General features: G+C 52.9%; 6 protein-coding genes across 6 annotated transcripts in view; 2 read left to right on the top strand and 4 right to left on the bottom strand.

Moving 5' to 3' along the window:
- Positions 1-5,986: 5,986 nt before the first annotated feature.
- PHACADRAFT_199283 (uncharacterized protein) lies at positions 5,987-7,196 on the bottom strand (the record flags this gene model as incomplete). The annotated part of the gene is made up of 2 exons (XM_007399515.1): positions 5,987-6,717; positions 7,115-7,196. The coding sequence occupies 2 exons, from the start codon at positions 7,194-7,196 to the stop codon at positions 5,987-5,989; spliced, it is 813 nt and encodes a 270-aa protein (XP_007399577.1).
- A 3,511-nt stretch (positions 7,197-10,707) lies between these two features.
- On the top strand, positions 10,708-11,974 carry PHACADRAFT_262116 (uncharacterized protein). Its single transcript, XM_007399516.1, has 4 exons — positions 10,708-10,779; positions 10,841-11,262; positions 11,322-11,659; positions 11,713-11,974. Exons 2-4 carry the CDS (start codon positions 10,860-10,862, stop codon positions 11,725-11,727), a joined length of 756 nt encoding a protein of 251 aa, XP_007399578.1. The 5' UTR covers positions 10,708-10,779; positions 10,841-10,859; the 3' UTR covers positions 11,728-11,974.
- A 175-nt stretch (positions 11,975-12,149) lies between these two features.
- PHACADRAFT_101654 (uncharacterized protein) lies at positions 12,150-13,909 on the top strand (the record flags this gene model as incomplete). Its single annotated transcript, XM_007399517.1, has 7 exons — positions 12,150-12,273; positions 12,327-12,572; positions 12,629-12,987; positions 13,040-13,098; positions 13,152-13,271; positions 13,428-13,752; positions 13,811-13,909. The coding sequence occupies 7 exons, from the start codon at positions 12,150-12,152 to the stop codon at positions 13,907-13,909; spliced, it is 1,332 nt and encodes a 443-aa protein (XP_007399579.1).
- Positions 13,910-14,109: 200 nt separating this feature from the next.
- PHACADRAFT_31594 (uncharacterized protein) lies at positions 14,110-16,196 on the bottom strand (the record flags this gene model as incomplete). The annotated part of the gene is made up of 3 exons (XM_007399201.1): positions 14,110-15,482; positions 15,541-16,110; positions 16,166-16,196. 3 exons carry the CDS (start codon positions 16,194-16,196, stop codon positions 14,110-14,112), a joined length of 1,974 nt encoding a protein of 657 aa, XP_007399263.1.
- Positions 16,197-16,678: 482 nt separating this feature from the next.
- On the bottom strand, positions 16,679-17,409 carry PHACADRAFT_60254 (uncharacterized protein; the record flags this gene model as incomplete). Its single annotated transcript, XM_007399518.1, has 2 exons — positions 16,679-17,236; positions 17,293-17,409. Coding segments are annotated over 2 exons (675 nt in total), but the record flags the coding sequence as incomplete, so codon positions are not given.
- A 499-nt stretch (positions 17,410-17,908) lies between these two features.
- The window catches only part of PHACADRAFT_187189 (uncharacterized protein), a 3,704-nt gene continuing 2,017 nt past the window's right edge, over positions 17,909-19,595 (bottom strand). Inside the window, exons 2-7 of the mRNA XM_007399519.1 lie at positions 19,322-19,335; positions 18,926-19,271; positions 18,787-18,865; positions 18,676-18,731; positions 18,268-18,616; positions 17,909-18,212 (exon numbers count right to left, since the gene is read on the bottom strand). Coding sequence (XP_007399581.1) covers positions 18,052-18,212; positions 18,268-18,616; positions 18,676-18,731; positions 18,787-18,865; positions 18,926-19,271; positions 19,322-19,335 — 1,005 coding nt within the window. The 3' untranslated portion in view covers positions 17,909-18,051. The remainder of the gene's footprint in view (positions 18,213-18,267; positions 18,617-18,675; positions 18,732-18,786; positions 18,866-18,925; positions 19,272-19,321; positions 19,336-19,595) is intronic.

Genomic DNA, 19,595 nt, shown 5'->3' on the forward strand with positions numbered 1-19,595 from the left:
GGCTAGGTAGCGACAAAGGGACTCCTTATATACTAGTCAGGCTGCGCACGGACCAGGCGTTACATAAGCGACTGTGCTACGGCGTTTGCTAGTATCTGGGGGACTTTGGCAGAGAAGCGAGGGCCGGTGTGTCATAGCGTATGACGTTGCCGGGCCGACGGGGATAGGAAGTCCGTTGCCGATCGGACTCGGAGATAGACGGTGCCGGTGTGTCATGGCTTATGACGTTGTCGGGCCGACGGGGATCCAATGTCCGATGGAGATCGGAGTGCGGCTGTTACCGAGGAAGCATGATGCGGCGACGAGGCGGTGGCAATGTAGGCGCATCTGATGCGCTGATGCGTGCCCGTCGGTGATGCGTTCTCGAGGTGTTAGCGCGCGGCTATGGCTTGTAAACTGGCGCCTATGCACCGACGACGTTTGGAGGGTCGTATAATCGTGGAATAAATTGGAGAAAATGAAAATAAAATAGGAGGCCAGGGCTCCGCCCACGACATTACCCCCCCCTACAATCGAGACTCCTGGCGAGAGGATATGGCCTGTATTCTGCCTGTTTCCCACTCGAACTCTGCCGCTTTAGGATTAGTGGCAAGTGTAGAGCTGGGATCGATGTGTTCATAGATAGGCTTGAAGCAACTGTGGAGTTCGCTGAAGGAGGTGGTGGAGATCTGTCGTGGTGCCGAGGGATTTTGCTTATGGAAGTCGCGTATGCGTTCTTTAGCATGTACGTCTTTGGCGGGAATCCATTCGTCGGCACCTTGTCCGTATCCTTTCCATCTGATGAGGTACTGGAGCTGTCTGCGATAGACGCGTGAGTCCAGAATCTTTTCGACTTCATATTCTTCCTCGTTGTTGACTACCACTGGCGGAGGAGGTGTAGGTTTGTTCATTCTGTTGTCGTGATAAGGGCTTAGCCTGTCGACATGGAGGACGGGGTGAACCTTGAGCCAGTTGGGTAGTTCGAGGCGATAGTTAAGTTCTCCTATAACTTCGGTGATTGTAAATGGCCCTAGCTGTCGGGGTCCGAGTTTACGGGTTTGCTGGTGGATTGAGACATCCTTTGAAGATAACCAGACTTTGTCTCCGACTTTGAAAGAGTGAGGCGATCTTTTACGAGTTTCGTAGTCGGCCTTCATCTTTTCTTTAGTCTGACGGAGAGCTGCTTCTGCTTCTTTACAGATTTTGGCCATATTGTCTAGTCTGTCGTTTAGTGCGGGGATATTGGAATGTTTCCCTGCTGGGACAGTGAAGTCAGGCCTGTATCCGTAGAGTACTTCGAAGGGGGAATGTTCGTTTCCAGCGTGTACTCGCGAGTTGAGTACAAATTCTGCCATTGGGAGCCATTCATCCCAGTCGTCTTGACGTTGTGAACAGAATAACCGGAGGAATTTAGATACCTCGGCGTTCTTTCGTTCGACTTTGCCGTTTCCTTCTGGATGGTAGGCTGTAGTTAAACCCGACTCTATACCGAGTCGCTTATACAAACTTCGCATGAAGCGAGCTGCGTATTGTGGTCCGCGATCAGAGAAGATCTTGCGCGGGAGACCGTGGTGTCTAAACACTTCGCGAAAGTGTATTTCGGATGCTCCTTCCGCTGTGAGAGTAGTGCGGCAGGGCGCGAGATGTACTTGGTCACTGTAGTGGTCGACGTAGACGGTGACTGCGTCGTATTTCCCTGGGGATTTTGTTTGAGGAAGGGGGCCCACCATATCGACTCCAACGTGTTGCCAAGGCCCGTCAGGGACTTCTTGTGGTTTGAGAGTCGATTTAGGGTGTTTAGCTCCTTTGTACCTCTGACATTTATCACAGCCTGCCACGTATCGTGTTATGGCAGAGTTCATTCCTGGCCACCAGTAGTAGCGGGAGACTAGTTCGATTGTCCCGTGTTTTCCTGGGTGTCCAGCCGTAGGGGTATCGTGACAGGACTCGATGATTTTATTACGGAGGGTGACGTCGTTCGGTATGTAGAGCTTGCCCTTGTAATAGACGAGTCTGTCGTTTTCTTCCCATTCAGTTAATCCGTTGACTAGTTTGCGAGGCCCTTTTACTTGGAGGCTAGAGAGTGCGGTGGAGACCTCGTCGTCTAGTGAGGCTACAAGGCAAACTTCTTTCTCCAGCGGTGAGCTTGTGACGAAGGCTGTAGCAGCTAGTCGCGCGAAATGTGCTGGACCTAGTCCTGGACTTTGTGTAGCACTAACAAATCTGTTGTCAGGCAGGACCACTTGCATTTGGTTATCCATGTCGTCAGATATGTACTGAGAGCTGGGACGGGAGAGCGGGTCTGCGACGAGATGTGTTTTGCCTGGCTTATGAGTTAGCACGAAGTCGTAGTCGGCTAGTTCAAGAGCCCATCGAGCTTGTCGTCATGTAAGTCGTTGTGCTGTACGCCAGTATTGGAGGTTAGCGTGGTCGGTCCAGATTTCAAACGGCTTGGGTAGTCCTTCTAGGAAATGACGCCAATCTCTTAGAGCTTCGATTATGGCCAGCAGTTCGCGATCGTAGATTTCATAGTTGCGTTCTGCAGTGTTCATGGTCTGTGATCGGAAGGCGATTGGGTGCCATAGAGTGTCGTTTGGATCTAACTGACTGATTTCTCCTCCAGTAGCGTAGCCGGAGGCATCGACTTGTACGCGTGTATCTCGATCGGCGTGCCAGAGAGCGAGCACTGGTTCTGTAGTAAACTTAGACTTCAGTGTATCGAAAGCCTGTTGCTGTGCAGAGCCCCACATGAAAAGAATGTCTTTCTTTGTGAGGTCGTGCAACGGGCGGGCTATCTTAGAGAAGTCCTGGATAAACCGGCGGTAGAAGTTGGCGAACCCGACGAAACCTCTAACATCTTTCAGGTTCACGGGCGTAGGCCATTCTGTGACCGCTTTTACTTTTCCTGGGTCCATGCTGACAGATCCTTCGCTGATGAGTAATCTGAGGTACTCGATTTGGTCTTTCTCGAATTCGCATTTTTCAGGACGTAGATAGAGGTCGTATTCCTTGAGACGTTCTAGTACTTCGTGTACTATTTTTCAGTGTGATGCGAGATCTGAAGACCAGATGAGGATATCGTCCAAATATACTGCGACTTTCCCTTCGGCGATGAGGTCTGCGAAGATCGTGTCCATGAGGGCTTGGAAGGTTGCCGGCGCGTTGGTCAGCCCAAAGTACATGACTCGTGGTTCGAAAAGTCCTCTATTGGTGACGAAGGCTGCTTTCCATTCGTCTCCAGCTTTAATCCTAATATTGGTGTATCCCCAACGGACGTCGAATTTAGAGAAGATCCTTGCACCTTGCAGTTTGTTGATAATGTCGTTAGCTAGGGGCAGCGGGTATCTATTCTGGATAGTGGCGTCGTTGAGTTTTTGATAGTCTTGGATAAGCCTTAGCTTGCCATCCTTTTTCTTGATAAAGAAGACAGGCGAAGCGATAGGCGATTTGCTGGGGATGATGTAGCCTTTTTTGATTGCATCGTCGAGGAAGGCTTGTAACTCCTGATTTTCTGCTGGGCTCATCGGGTAGACTTTGGATCGGATCGTTGAAGGAGCGTCTGGTTTGAGGTCGATGGCGTGATCCCAGGCTTTATGTTCAGGGAGCCTTGTCGAGTCTGTTTCAGAGAAGACATGGGCGTGGCGATGATATTCCTTTGGAACGAGTTGCTCGAAGGTTTTCGAGTATTTTTCCTTGTTTTGCTCAACGGCTACCTTCTGGGAATAGGTATAGCCTGCTAGGCAATAAACTTCGTCTGTAGCATTGTCGAGTATACCGGCCTTCACCCAGGCCCGGCGTTCTGCTCGATTAGCTTTGACTTTAGTTAAACTTGGCGACGCAGGTAAATCAGGCGATGCTTCTGAGCTGTCAGGAAGCGTCATTTCGCCTGTTTCCCAGTCTATGGTGGGGTTGACTTTCTTTAGCCACGGTAGTCCGAGGATAATGTTCTCGGGACCGATGTCTGTGATGAAGAAGTCATATTCTTCTGGAGCTCTGGAACCGATTTTGACCTTGAGTTTAGCGTAGTGTGTTATTGCACCAGCGCTATTGGTTGACCTGTCAATGTTTCGGAGACCTATCTGTCGTTTGAGCGGTCGTTTGTAGATGTTATTTTCTCGTGCGAATTTCTCATGTAGGAAGTACCCGGTGGCACCGGAATCGATCATAGCAGGTGTGCGTAGAGATTTATTTATTCCTGATATTGTTACAAATACGCGAAAGTGGGACGAGAGGTGATCTATTGACGATACAGTACACGACGAGATATGGTCCGACGGATCAGAGTCCGAATGTACAAGAGCCGGCGCTGTTGAAGGCCGCTCATCTAAACCGGGCACCAGAGCTGCAGCTCTAGTCTGGGCCCTTGCTAAAAACCCTGGCTAAGCTTCGCCATCAATTCAGCCTGTTGTTTCTGCATCAAGACCATCATGTCTTTGAGACTAGCTACGTCGGCAGCCGAGTCTTGAGACGTAGAGATGGAAGCAGATGTCGAAGGGCTTGTTGACGATGAAGCTCGGACTGATTGCGGCTTTGGCGGCTGTCCGTTTAGTCTTGACAGGCAGAGCTTTTTCCAGTGACCGGGTTTACCACAATGTTGGCACTTGGTGTCCTCGTGCGCGCCGTCTGCCTTGTGACCTTTGGAGCCGCAGACGCGGCAACGGCCGACCATGAGCTTATTGTATTGCTTCTTGATCTCCGCAGGGTCCTTGAGACCCTGGAACAGGTCGTCGAAGCATGCAGCGGAGATGTCCATGGCATCGATGTCCATTGCGTTCAGGTCGCAGAAACCGGAGGAGCGCGTCGTTGTCGATGACTGGGGCTGCGAGACTGGTTTGCCTTGATTGGCCGCCAGGTCTGCTTTTTGTAAGTCGATCGTTGCTCCGTAACTTTTCACCATGTTGTAGTCTGTGGCCAGGGGGGCAAAGTAGGACAGCCTATTGAGGTAATCCGAATTCATCCTGGACTTGAGACGATCGTAGAGGTCGTTATTTGACCAGCCGGTACGACGAGAGTAAGTCTCAAAGTCAGAGAGGTAGTCCGCAAATGTCCGATCGCCTTGTTTGATTGACATGAGCTTCTGCTTGGCCTCGTTCTTCGCGTCAACGGGTTCGAATTTAGCCGAGAACTGCTTGACGAACTCGTCCCAGTCAGCGTTGAATGGAGTGCGCCCATCGGAAAGTTCGTCGATGTGAGGGCGTGCCCAGACCGCTGCCTCGTCCGTCATGAAGGATAGGATACCGGTGATCATTTTGAGCGGGTCCATTATCCAGTTGCCGGCATGGTCGAGGATGATGGCGTCTTGAGCGTTCCGCGAGGCAAATATCTCTTTGTTTCCTCGGACATATACACGGAAGGCGCTGCGGAACAATCTGGCTTTTTCGGACGATTTACCGTCGAAGGTGGCTGGTTTCTCAACGAAGGACCGGGACCTGGTGGAAGAAACCGTGGCGACCGGCTGGCGCGCATGTGCTACGAACTGGTTCACAGTCGTCGTGAGGTTGTTGACGTTTTGGACCAGTGTGACCATGAGGTTTAGCACGTCCTGCATGGTGGGTTGTGGTGCTGGGAGTGGAACATCTATTGCTTCGGCAGGTTCTTCTAGGTGGTATCGCTCACGAATTCGTCCTTCCTGTTCGCTATTGATGAACAGATAAGGTGGGTTTTCAGAGGTGACTGGTCGTGTCTGGTGCTCGTAGTAGCGATTTGGACAGAGATAGTTTGTGCAAGTGTTTAACTGTCTTCTTTTGTCCAAATAGTAGTCTCGAGCTTCTTCGAAGTTGAAGACGTGAGCGAAGGCCGCGCAAACTAAGCGAGTGTCTGCCACTGTTTCTGATTCGTCCAATAGGACGGAGAACGGATTTATAGAAAGTGGAAAGGGAGTTCTAGGAATAATTGTACTAGTTCTAACTCGACAAGATGGTTGAGTGCGTAATCTAGTACGTACGGATCGAGGATTCGTTCCTCGTCGTAGTCTATGTATTCGAAAACTATATATTCGTCCAGCTTTCTAATCGAAGTAACCGTTGACCCAAACCGCACGAAGTGCTTTAAAAATCTGGACTCGGTTACGCCGCAGTCCTTTGAACGAGATCCCGCCGATCTGTTTCAATCCTGAGTCCCAGCGATTCCACTTCTCGATACTGATGACGCGTGAGACGTCTTTGAGGGTGCGATCAAGGTGAGCGAGGCAGTCGCGAAGCTTGAAGACGGCGTTGATGTCGTCGGTTAGAACGTCGGGGCAGTCGAGCGACTCGAGCACGTTGAAGCGCTTGAGGGTGGCAGCAAATTTCGGCGCGAAAATGTGGGCGAGGTCGGCGGCCGTGTAGCGAGAGAAGTCGATGGTGACGGGCTTCGGGGCGATGGGAGTGTAGGTCGGGGCAGCGGTGAGGCGATCCGCTAGAGAACGGCTGGAAGAGGCACTGGCGTGCGCGTTTTGCCTAGCGCGGGCTTGGTCGCGTTGTGCCTGGAAGTGCTGGCGGTCGTCGTGAGCCGCGAGCTTGGCCTGCTCGACTGCGTCCCAGTCGATGGTAGGGAGAGCGGTGGACGGAGGCGGGAGTGTAGAGACGTGCCTAACGACGGCACGGAGCTCGGTGGTAGTGTACTGGTGTGGGACGCCTGCTTCGCGTTCTCGACTAAGTTGGTCGAATACGGCTTCGGGCAGCGCGCGTCGGAGGCGTGGGTGACGCTCGTCCGCGAGGCATTTGAAAGCGCGGGGGCGGTCGGGCAAATCCTTCGGCACTGGTTTTATGCAGGGATTAGCGCTATGCACGTACGTCTGCCACCAATTGCCGAAGAGACTTACTCTTCAAACGGTAGGAATAAACTTTTTTAAAACTGTGCACGGGGCACTGGATAGGGGGGAATAGTCCGGGTGCACGAAGATCTCAACCTAATGATGTGGACTTGCGTCGACACACCACGAGAGATACTGCGTGGATCTAATCAAAAGGCGGCGCCGACGAGGTCTGGCGACTAATGTGTTAGCTTGTTCAGCTAGCCCAATAAACCAAGTAGTATTTAGTGACTGTACTGCGATACAAACAAAGGCTTACCTAGCCCAATAAACCAAGAGGTTGAGATGGGGCTAGGTAGCGACAAAGGGACTCCTTATATACTAGTCAGGCTGCACACGGACCAGGCGTTACATAAGCGACTGTGCTACGGCGTTTGCTAGTATCTGGGGGACTTTGGCAGAGAAGCGAGGGCCGGTGTGTCATAGCGGCGACGAGGCGGCGGCGATGTAGGCGCATCTGATGCGCTGATGCGTGCCCGTCGGTGATGCATTCTCGAGGTGTTAGTGCGCGGCTATGGCTTGTAAACTGGCGCCTATGCACCAACGACGTTTGGAGGGTCGTATAATCGTGGAATAAATTGGAGAAAATGGAAATAAAATAGGAGGCCGGGGCTTCGCCCACGACAGTAAGGCTTGGCAAATAGGTGCCAGCATATACCTTAGGTTTGTTTCTGTTATTCAAGGTGTTGCAGGTAGACAATCAGGTCTATCTTTTGAAGTAACATCTTCTGTGTTAGTGCTTACTCTTGTACCACCTGTCTTTGTCTAGGCGTCAACAACTCAGTGCTGCCTTTTAGATATCTCTTCTGCGCTAGCAGTCTTATACAAGTGAGACGGCTACCCCTTACACAATTACGTGTCTTCTCTTATCCCCTGCCTACACAACTTATTCTAGTGGTCTTCCCCTCCTCAATGAACACCCGAGGCAGAAGTTGATCTTATGTCTGATCCACCTAACTTGGATAAAGTGCGGTTGTTTTAAGTGGCTAGTTCCACGGTCATTCAAGTGTGTCTTGCCTACCGTCTTTCGCCGCCCTTTTACACCACAATAGTGCGTATCTTTGGAGCATGTATTTTGGGAGCCTCTGGGCCACTATCTTAAAACAGATGGCTTTTAGGCAAGTTGAATGTTTGTATCAGACATTCAAAATGACTGGAGTCCATTAAATGTTAGGTCTAGGAGTGGACAAGATATTGGAGGTGTGGGCACGGTGGTTGGGTGTGTAGAGAAGATGAGGTTGCATGTGCACACATGAGGAGCAATCCAAAACAGGCAATTTGCAGATACAGCACACAAGTTTGACCTCGATCTCACTCACCTCGTGTCCAATAGCTTTAAAACTTGGTATCATAGTAGATGGGACTCATTACAACATTATATTGCAGCCGATTTCAGTACTATGTTCATATGGCTGTGCTATGCACAGGATATTGCGGGGTGGTCTGCTTCCTAGTCCAGTCCGGTACCTGATTGGATACAGTAATAGTCAACAAAAGCACCTGACCATGATGGTATCCCACCATTTTTGAGCCCCGCAAACCTTCCCATTTGCTCATAGGTGTACCAGAAGAGCTAATTGAATTTTAGGGCACAGAAAAGCACTGGTAAAATGCTTGTTTCATAGTTGTGTGTAAGAACATACTGGCCAATGACTGTATAGAGAGAGGTCCACAGAGTCTGGAGTGACTCGGCATTCTGCAAACATGATGGACCATGCAACCTTGGTCGGCCAGTCATCTGCAAGAAATAAAGTCGTCAACATCTTGAAAGCATTGAGAAGCAGGTGGCTCTTCATCAGGTTTTCGACAGGTTCGCAAGAGCAGTCGGGTGCTACTAGGAGTGTTAGTCTCGTGCTAGGCAGCCTGCTCTGTAGGCATACAAGTGTAACTAGCCCTCCACACTGGGGGGATAGCTCCCTTAAAAACAACCATGGGAACCGCTTCTTGAAGAATATCTCAAACGATGAAGACAACAATGGGTAAGCTGGCTTCACTTTGTCGCACGCGCAACCGCCACGAGCCTGTCGGAGATCGAATCTGGTGATGACGCCTGCGTAAACTGCGGGCGTTCGAACTTTGCTGCGGAATCGGACATCAGGCCGGAAGTAGCCTCTCTGGTAGTTGTGAGGACTTTACAAGTATTGACACTCATATGCATGATGCATGCGCATGCCTGGATTGCTGCGCACAGAGTTCTGTACAGAAACCCGTAGACGTCGAGGACTAACTGCGTGAGCGGACCAGACCATGCTGATTCAATTCTGCGGCAGCTGGGGTTGAATCTAAGCATGGAGACCTTAAAGGCGAACGAGACGGAGCGGTATCTGTACTGCGGCATCGCAGTAAAATTGTAAGCTCAAGGTTCCAGCTTCGGGGGTTGAACGGGCCCGAATCGGGAGGCAAACAGCTCCGTATCAGCGCGTTCGTTCTGCACAGATCTTTATGAAGGGGGCAGCCGGCGTAGTGACTGTTCAATTTTTCTATAAAAGACTGCATTGAACAGGAGATTCGACCGAGACCGCGCTCGCTATGCAACCCACGACGGCCAGAAGGACACTGTTAGGTCGCAGGCATTACACTATCAGTGTAAATTACATCCAAGTCCCCCGTTGCTGAAGAGTACTACGACGCCAGCTCGATGTCGAACGACAGAGAATGCGTAATTAAGTGCGCCTCCCGACGGCATTGCATTGAGCAATCATAGATGAAAGACTACTCTGTCGCAAGGATCCGAGTATCCGTGACGGCAGACACTTTGTCGCTGCAGCGTCAGATGTGGCGTCCTGGGTCTGGATCAGTAAGGCATAGCTGGGAGAATATTGCTAGCAAAAGGTATGGCAACAGCAGCTGGAAGGGGCTCACCACGGGTTGCTGGCTGTCTGAGCGCGGCCATAGAAGTAACCTGACGTCTGCAGTGAGAGTTGTCCTGTGTCTGGTCGGAGAGTGAGGTTTTGACGCACACCACAGTGCTCTATCATCGGCCCAGAGCTCGTCGGCGTCATCTGTCAGCTGCAGAACAGCAGCATCCGAAACATTCTGAGTTAGCAGAAAAGACACGGACTCCCTTCGCCCTTTTGCCCTGGGCCTTCGGCATCGCACCCCTCTTCAAAGTGAAGCGTATATTCATGTTCTGAGTAAGCTGGACGTATATCTGAGCGTGTTGTACTAACTGCTTCGGAAATTGCACATAACCGTTCCTTATCGAGACCTGTCGCTATTAGCACAGACGGCGAGGACACTATCTTTAGCTACCGCCAGGTACATGATGTGCTATTTGTGCTATGCCTCTTCTATGCTAAATCCGATAATCGCATGGTGGCAGTTGAAGTGATAGGCGGGTGTGGCACTGTACTGCCGAGCCGCAACTTAGGCAAGCAAATTCGCAGGTCGACCCTATCAGCGGGAATAGCGGTTCTACGGCCATCAGGTGGGTCCATCTGGAGCAGAAGGTGGGTGTGGGCGTACTAGCCGTTCATGTCAAGGCTCGCAGGTCACCGCCAGGACGGTGCCGCATGCGTCGTGCGATACGCGTCTTTTTTCAGTAACGAGTTACGTCACTCCCGGCCGACCTCACCCTTGGCGCCCGAGTTGGGATCGTGCCTCGCGTATTCGTCTCTCTTCATCTAATACTTTTCACTGCTTTCAGCTGCTGCTCCTGGTACTACACACTGTATAGTGTACCACCGACTATTCCCATCTTCTCAGGCCGAGCCCTTGAGAAGCCACCACTGCTTTCTCGTCTGCAAAACTACCCGACCCGGGGCTCAGTCTGGCCCTACATATGCTATCGCCGTCCTCGCTGTTCAGTTATCCATGTAAACAATCACCAATCTTCAACCTTCTCCTTGTACTTGTGATTTACATTTGCGGCGACTCACGGTCTCTGAGAAAATGTTACTAGCCCTTTGTCAGTCCCTGGGCGTTATGTCCTACCAGGACCCACTTAGGGTTCCGTCATGTTCCCTTGGGCACGAATTTGCTCATAGTAGGCGAGCGAAATCATCAAGGCGGGTGCATATAATAAGGAGCATGGCCACCTCACCTCTCATCACCTCACCACTCTCCTAGCTCCTCTACTCTCAACAACATGTCTCTCCCACTCTCAGGCAAAGTCGCACTTGTCACCGGCTCCTCTCGCAACATCGGTGCCGCTGTCGCCAAACGTCTTGCAGACGACGGCGCAAGCGTGGTCATCAACTACAACGGCAGCGAAGGCGCGGCCAATGAGCTGGTGGAGAAGATTAACGAGGAGGGGAATGGCAAGGCCGTCGCCATCCAGGCGGACGTGTCTTCCACTGAGGGGGGAAACAAGCTGATCGAGGAGACGGTCAACCACTTCGGGCAGCTGGACATCCTCGTCCTGAACGCGGGCATGATGAAGAACGTGTCCTTCGACGCTATCGACGAGAAGCTCTTTGATGACCACTTCACCGTCAATGTGAAAGTGCCCCTTTTTATGGTGAAGACCGCGTCGAAGCATTTGAAGGCTGGTATGTCACTCCCCTTGCACGACATTCGTCCCGTCTTTCTCACTGTCGCGTTCATCCAGGCGCACGTGTAGTCTTCTTTTCCTCCGCAACCACCAAGTTCTCGAGCGTCCCGCCGAACTACCTTATCTACACTGCCACGAAGGGTGCCATCGAGCAGATGACCCGCGTGCTCGCCAAGGACCTTGGCGCGAAGGGCATTAACGTGAACGCGATTGCACCTGGCCCAACCGATACCGACCTCTTCCGCGCTGGCAAGAGCGAGCAGCTCGTCCAGTTCTTCTCCAACTTGCATCCTCAGAAGCGGATTCCTCAGCCGAATGAAATTGCGCCTATCATCGCGTTCTTGTCGCGAGATGAAGCAGGTTGGATAAACGGACAGACAATCTTTGTCAATGGAGTGAGTAAACTGTCGCTACTGGAGGAACTATCCACTGAGTTGGTGTCGTTCAGGGATACGCTGTATGAACAACAACTGGAAAATGCACTGTGTGCGCTATGTAATGATGAGCATAATAAATGTCGAGTTTCGTTCAGCATAGCTCTCTCGGGCCGAAGGGTGCACGCACGAGACTAGGATTAGACGCCTGCGACTGTTCATTCGTTGAGCCCAAGTTGCTCACTGTCCGTTTTCTTCCGCTATCGCACATCGTCAGCACATGCGCATACTGGGTCTAGTACTGTCTCTTGGTAATCGATATCGCACATTCATGAGCCTGGTGCTGTGACTCGACCTGACTCGGTGGTGTCTATCCGTATGATTCTTAACTCGTGCTACGAACACAATATGCGAGCACACTTCAAGACGCACAGTATCTGTCCCTCTGCTAACGATACTTTATAATTCAAGCATCTCATCTACTTGACTACCTTCTCTGCTTGCGCCTACCATGACTGAAACACCGCACATCAAGATCGGCCTCTGGGACTATGTGGGCACGACGCCCCCACCTTTCGGCCATCCCATGCGTCAGTTCTGGGCATTCGATCCGAAGTACATCAACCTGAACCATGGTCTGTCCCTCGTCAGCAATGCATCGCTCTTGGTAGGGCTGACCGCCCGACAGGATCGTTCGGAGCACCGCCGACGCCTGTCCAGAGCGCCGCGAATGTCCTGGCGGACATCATCGAGGAGAATCCAGACAAGTTCTTCCGCATCAACTGGTACCCGATGCTCAGCTCCGTGCGCGAACGCCTCGCCAAATTCCTCGGTGCGCGCAAGGAGGAGATCGTGCTCGTGCAGAACGCAACGGTCGCCGCAGCGATAGTGCTCCGCAACTTCGTCTGGAGGGAGGGCGATATACTCATCGGTGGTGCGTTCTGTCGTGAGTGGCGAAGTCATTCGCGATGCTGACGGGCTCGTGTTTAGCGACGACTACATATATGGGAGTCTTCAAGAATATCGTACATGTGTCCGACACCAACCCCCAGCTGACGGTTGCGAACTTCGAGCTCAACTTCCCGAAGAGCAACGAGGAGATCTTGAAGGACTTCAAGGCACACCTGCGCGCAATACCTCGAGTGGCCGCGTCCCCCGCCAACCCGGACCCCAAGGTCGTATGCGTGATGGACAGCATAGTCAGCAGTCCGGGCATCTTGCTGCCATGGCGGGAGATGGTGAAGATCTGCCGCGAAGAGGGCGTGTTCAGCGTCGTAGACGCTGCGCATAGCATCGGACAGGAGGTGGGGGTCGACTTGGAGGCGGCACAGCCGGATTTCTGGTTTGCGGTACGTTCTTGTCTTTGTACACGTTCGTGGAGGGAAGGCTGACTCGGACCAGAATTGTCACAAATGGTTGTATGCGAAGCGCAGTTGTGCAGTGCTTTATGTCCCGAAGAGGTTCGTGTTATCATCATGTTGCTATCCTACTTGCGTGCTAAGACATCGTACAGGAGCCAGCATATAATCAAGACAGGCTTTCCTTCTTCCCACCAATACACTTCGGATGGCTCACTAGTGAAGTCCGACTGGATGAACAAATCAGAGACGAACGGCGATGAATGGGCAGTCCCGTTCTCATGTGAGTATTGTCGCTTTCAAGTTACCCTGAGACTTACTGATAATGTCTTCGGCAGGGTCGGGCACGATGGACTTCGTGCCATACCTCACCGTCAATGCGGGTGCGCCCGTTCAAGCTATACTTTGTGCCATACAAAAGTCGCTGACAGTTCACCCCACATAGCGATGGACTTCCGCGAGTGGGCCGGCGGCGAAGAGAAGATCAACTCCTACTGTCGGGATCTCGCACGCGAGGGCGGCAAACGCATCGCAGAGATCATGGGCACCCACGTCGTGGACGAGTCGCCCGACGCCGTGCAGACACTGAACATGGCCAACGTCGAACTCCCGCTGTATGACGTGCCAGCGGATAAGATCGAATTTGCGCAGGGGGTCTTCCGCGACAGGCTCCTGCTCGAGTACCAGATGTACGCGGCGCACTTTTACCACAATGGCAAGTTTTGGACGAGATTGAGCGCGCAGATTTATAACGAGGTGGGTGGCACTCCATCTTTTAGTCATTTGCGCGGCGCGTGGCTAAGCTTGTGCGTAGCTCTCGGACTTCGAGAAGTTGGGAGAGGTGTTTCTGAAGGTCTGCAAGGAGATTAAGCAATCTATAGACAAAGAGGCCAAGGCGTCGGCCGAGCCTTGACAAACGCTACGTAAAGTACCTCTACAGTTACATGCAGTTTCTAGCTAGCTTGTTGATTTTGGTCACGATATTGGATCCCGGAGAGCAACTCGTCTGACGAAATCTACACCCTCAGAAAACTCTTCAATCTCACCCTCGAAGCGCATACTCGCTCTGTCTAACCCTTCCTCCTGCCCCTGCCTCCAGCTGCGGTTTCCTGCTCAATCACCTACGTCCCCCATGTGGTCGCTCCTTTGCTCCTGCACTGCCCCATTTGCTTTGTTACGGACGGCGCCAACCTCAACGACTCGGTCGAAATTCCCCTCGCCGTCTTGCTCCGCTTCACCGTGCCCTTCGAACAGGCTTGCTGCATACCGCGGACTGCTGCGACTTGCCGCCACGTTTACTGTTGCTGCATCACTGGCCTCGGAACGGGTTCCCGATGGATCGACATCGAGCGGGGGCGAAGGTTGAGTTTGCGAAGGGCTGGTGTCGGCGACGACCGGAACGTTCGTAGTTGACGAGCCGACTTCGGTTGTCTCGGGAGAGTGTGTCTGGGGTGATAGCAGTATAGATGACGCAGGGGGATAGCCAGCACCCGGAGTTGGATCAGAGAAGGCACGATCTCGCGAAGCCGCCTCGCGCACAACTGCCTGCGCGCCCGATGAGCCGTGCCCCTGGTTGGCCTCTGCCGGACGCGCAGCATCTGTTTGTGTCGGGGGAGGGGAGAGCACCCTGGCCTGCCCGCCCAGGCGGCGGACGACGTCCGCGAACCCAATCCTCGGCCGCACCGTGCGAGTCTCGTTGTGGGAGGCCTCACTCGGGGCGCTGTACTGCGTGTCCAACGAGGGGCGTCCTTCCGAAACCGGGCTCTCGATGAGCGCGGTGGCACTGGAAGTGGCCCTGCGTTCCCTGCGAGAGAACGATCGCGGGAGCATGGGGAGGTAGATGGGAGGGGGAGGGGACAGGCTCCCCGAGGAGCCGATGCTCGATTCTGTGTGCTCCCTAGACCGCAGGAAGTAGAATTCTGGATATCCAGGCGAGACGGGGGAAGATGGCCCGAGGACGGAGTTCCGCCGTTTGGAGAGAAGAGGACAGGTGCCCCAGATGCGCGTGCAGTTGTGCGATGTCCATGGGCACAGGGGGTCAACCTCGCATTGAGGGCGTTCTTTGTGGGCTGCCACGAGGGCGTCATGTAAGTGTGAATGGATCTTGTCCTGTGGGCCAACTAGCAGATCCTTGCGGAACGCGTGCCCCAGGGTATGAAGAAGTCGTCGGAAGCGGGCCCCGTGGAAGACAGTGAGTGGGTAGCTCTTGCGATACAGCTCAGAGATCCAGAGCAGGTCCCTGCGCTCTCGCGAGCTGATGCCCCTGTGAGTCCGGCCATCGATGGCCTTAGCAACAGTGATCATCTTGTCCAGGGCTTTGGTCACGGCAGATAGAGAGGAGTTTGTTCCGCCGCTTCCGAACCAGAAAACGAAGGTGAGGATGACCAGACTCAAAAAGTTGTCGTTGGCACCGTTGAGCTTGTCAGTGAGATAGTCGATGAGCGACTCGTGGTCTGAAGTGGTCATCCTCCCTTCAGCTTCGAAGACTGTATTGCGGGATGTGTTAGCGCTCAGAGTACTGCGGGAGGTGGGTGGCGGACTGACCTAACCCAGTACGATCTGGAGAAGCCTTGACCTTGCCATTCCGCATAGCAAGTACGAAGATATCTGGGGAGGCTTGGGCAATGACGGGGGACCTCTCTGGTTCCATGTGCCCTGTCGCTTCTAGGAGCAAAGCCCACAATTCCTTCTCGGTAAGCGCGTCTGGGAGGATCGCAAGAGAAGAGAAGAGCTCCATCGCCCTCTGTCTTGCGGCCCGGGTGGCTATTGCATGGGATGAGCGTGTAGCAGCAATAGTCGAGAAGTGCTTGATATCCGCCCTGGATAGCTGTGTAATACTTGGGATAAGAAGGGATAACGATCGCGAGACACTTGGTCTTGGGGTTTGTAGTCCGTGACAGAGGACAGAAAGGCGACCGTCGTCATCCACATGCACTCCCGATCGTCTTCGTAGCTCTCCAAGTTCGCCAGACTTGTCTCTAAGGGCTTTCGGGTCCCCAAGCAACGCACGGTATGGCTCATCAGGATTATGATCATCCTTGACAGATGTGAGGAGACACCAATCCGTCAGCATGCGTATCTGGTCGTCCCAGCCAGAAAGGGATTCGCCATACGCTTCCAACAGGTCAGAGTGAATGGATGAGATGCATTTGTCAACGTAGTCGCTGACGCGCGCGTCCTCTGACGATTGGCGTGCCCATGATAGGGCTCGGAGAAGACGAGAGGCTGAAGCAATATTGACGAGGAGGACTCTGGCGGCCTGGTTCAGCGTACTGGACTGGGCTATTTGATCTGCAGTCTCTCCGTTGCGTGGGAACCGGGCTTTCTCCCTGACGAGCTCGGCTTTCGCGGCTTCGTGCAGGTCAATTGGCTTGGACCATCTTCCAACTCGAATGGTCGGGGAGAAGCAGAGGTCAATGTCCTGATCCCTCCACGTCGAAGGCACATCCCAGGTAATTTTGGAGATATGATCTTGCCAGACGTCATGGCACAGCTCGAACTCCAATGGGGTATGGCCTAGGCATACTAGGAATACGACCACGTAAAGGAATGACTCTAGGAGGAACGTTGCGCACAGTATGAAAAGCCAGTACGTGAAATCGAATGCTGAAGATGCAGCCCTCACGGCTGCGAGGAAAGCCCAGGCCGTCGGAGAGCGGTACGGGCACCGTTTGGAGAAAACGGGTGTCACAGTGAAAGCGCAGATGATGCCGGTGAAAACGGCGCCGAAAAAGGTTATGACTTGCGCGACGACGTCGTCCAGGGTCCACAGCAGAATGATGATCCCGGCGAGGAATTCGAACATGCCGAGCTCCAGTAGGATGGGGATTGTAGAGATGATAGCGGCGACACGCCAGGCTTCCCAAGCCTCGATACGGATTTGCCGCACAAGGACGTTCTCGCGGGGAGTAGCCGAAGGGGAGTTCCATTTCATATACTCGCGAAGCCACTGCTTGGCCAGTATACCAAAGAGTGCGGCGGCAAGGCTAAAGAGAAGGCTGAGGAAGAATAGGGTGTTGATCCATCGGACTGAAGCGGATGGAGTAAAGGGCGTGGGAGATATAGCTGCGTGAGAAATGAGATCTGGGTTTAGGGAATCAGGTAGGACTGTTCCGGTAGTATATAGATGCGTCTGTATGCTAAGAGCAAGGAGTTGGTTTGTGGTGTCCAGCCCGCTGGGTTGGAGGGATGGATACGTCTGTGTTATGAACGCTGTGAGTATAGCCGAAAAGAGACCGGCCTTGAAATGGGGAATTAGTGTCACGCAAACGCCAGTGGAGCGAATTTGTGACTTACAAATACGAGCAATGTGTCAATGTCGTCGACATAGTCGTCCATTTCTCCGCCATCGTGCGTTGAGAGATGTTCCTCGACACCCGCCCAGCAGAAGAGAGGAGTCTCTTCGGGACGCTGATAAGAGAATTAGACTCTGGGATTCATCTCGAGAGCCACGTATACATACGAGGTCGGGCGTGGCCGCCGCATGGTCTTTCTGGCGGGTGCCCCGGCTGGGACTAAACAAGGGCGTAGAAGGCCGTCGTGACATGGCGAATAGCCTGCCAAGCAGCCAGCTCTGCAAAAAAAAAATTATAAATACAAACAAGAGGAGATAGGATGAGTGTAGAGGGCAAGTTGTGGGGGCGTGCCACTCGCACGCCTGCCGGTCTTCAGTTCCTCACAAAGGCGCCGTCGGGCGTCCTTGGGTATGCCGAGCTGCCGGACGCCACCACGATTTGTCTAGTGCTGCACGCACGTGCGCCACGTCGTTGGCTCCCTTTGACAGAATATTGCGACAATGTTCTCAATTTTATTATGGGGGCTCGAGTGATTTTATTATAGACTGAGTACTCGTGTGCACAAGCTGGGCACGAGCTGCTTGAGACGAAGCGCACGCAAGAGTGCAGCACAGCAAATAAATATCTTCAATGCGCTTCTCAAATAAACTGTCTTTTTCCGATGTACATACAGTAGATATGCGTATAATATATGCACCGCACGACATAGAACGCTATACCGTCCTGACATGCACCTGCGCGGCCAAAACACGACAACTCCTCACTCAAGGGAAGGTTGGATCACGAACCACTTATCAAAAACCATGTTGGGATCGAATTTGCGTTTGATCTGCTGTAATCGGAGGTAGTTATCTCCATATAGCGCTTGGGCTCTAGCGGACTTGGCTTCTGCGGTCGGTAGAGCGGCTTCGGTGTCCGCGTCTAGTGATGTAATCAAACGACGGAAGATCGAAGAATACACAGAATGAGTACGCACTGTAGTTGCCATACTGTGGCCCGCCAATCTTCAAGGGTAACTCGATCATTTGCTGGGCGATCCGCTTCGCCTCTTCCAGGAGCTCTGGTTTATTCTCATCCCATATGACATGCGCGAGGCCATTGCCAAGACCAGGTCGATTACGGGAGTAGGCGGTTTCGCCGTTCGGGACATTATTGATCTTGGCCTGAGGCATGTACTCGAAGGCGAGGGTTGACTGATTGAATGGCTTCTCTGGATTGGTCAGCTCCGTGACCTCATCAAAGGTCTCACGGGTCAGGACTTTCTCAGCGCGGTCGACGAGAAAGCTTCGGAACCAGTGGCACTTGCCAGGACTCAACCAATGATCCTTTTAGGGAACCCGAGTTATGTTAATGACCGATGTGCATCGTGTAGGCAAGTTCTCACCCTGAAAGAGTTGAACACTTCATAGGGCATTTCCTGGCGCATGTCCATGACAGACCCTGCATCGTCATACTCAGTCATTTAATTTTCAATGTAGCATGATGGCCAACCCACCGAGATCCGTAAATGCCTTGAAATTCTCCCGCCCTTCAGCTTCCGACCCATTGTAGAGCATGAGGAGCATGATATTCGGCTAGCAATGCATGCATTATATCAACATAGAACGCACAGCCGCAAGCTGTCATGGACCTACATTACCGTCGAATCCACGCCCCAAGACAACGTGCATACCCTCCTTCTCTCCAGCGGTAGGATACCATTTCTCGATAAGCTGGGCAATGGCCTCTAATTTGTCCGGGGAGAACATCACGGCACCGCCGAATACTGTGCGGCGCTGAGGATGAAGTCGAAAGACAAACTCGGTGACGATGCCGAAGTTGCAGCCGCCTCCGCGAATGCCCCAGAACAAGTCGGGATTCTCGGTCTTGCTAGCAATGCGGACGACACCATCCGCCGACACGATGTTCGCAGAGACCAGGTGGTCTATAGTGAGACCATGCATTGGGGCGAGCCAGCCATAGCCACCTCCGAGAGTAAGTCTAGGATTATCTTAGCATAATATCCATTCCCAGAATTGAGAGCTTCTTACCCGCCAACGCCCGTCTGGAAGCCATTGTGAGGGGGAGAACACATGTGATGAGTGCTAATTAACTTACATGACTGACTATTCCGCCTGTCATGGCAAGGCCGTGTGCCATGGTGGCCTTGTCCACATCGGCCCACTTCGCCCCACCCCCGACATACGCGAGACGAGCCTCTGGATCGACCCTAACACTATTCAAGTAGCGACTGAGGTCAATGACAAGCCCGTCTTCGACGGACGATGCGCCGTTGGGGCTATGACCGCCGCCGTGAATGGCTAT

Source organism: Phanerochaete carnosa, assembly GCF_000300595.1.
Source record: "Phanerochaete carnosa HHB-10118-sp unplaced genomic scaffold PHACAscaffold_9, whole genome shotgun sequence".
In the NCBI taxonomy this organism is placed as follows: domain Eukaryota; kingdom Fungi; phylum Basidiomycota; class Agaricomycetes; order Polyporales; family Phanerochaetaceae; genus Phanerochaete; species Phanerochaete carnosa.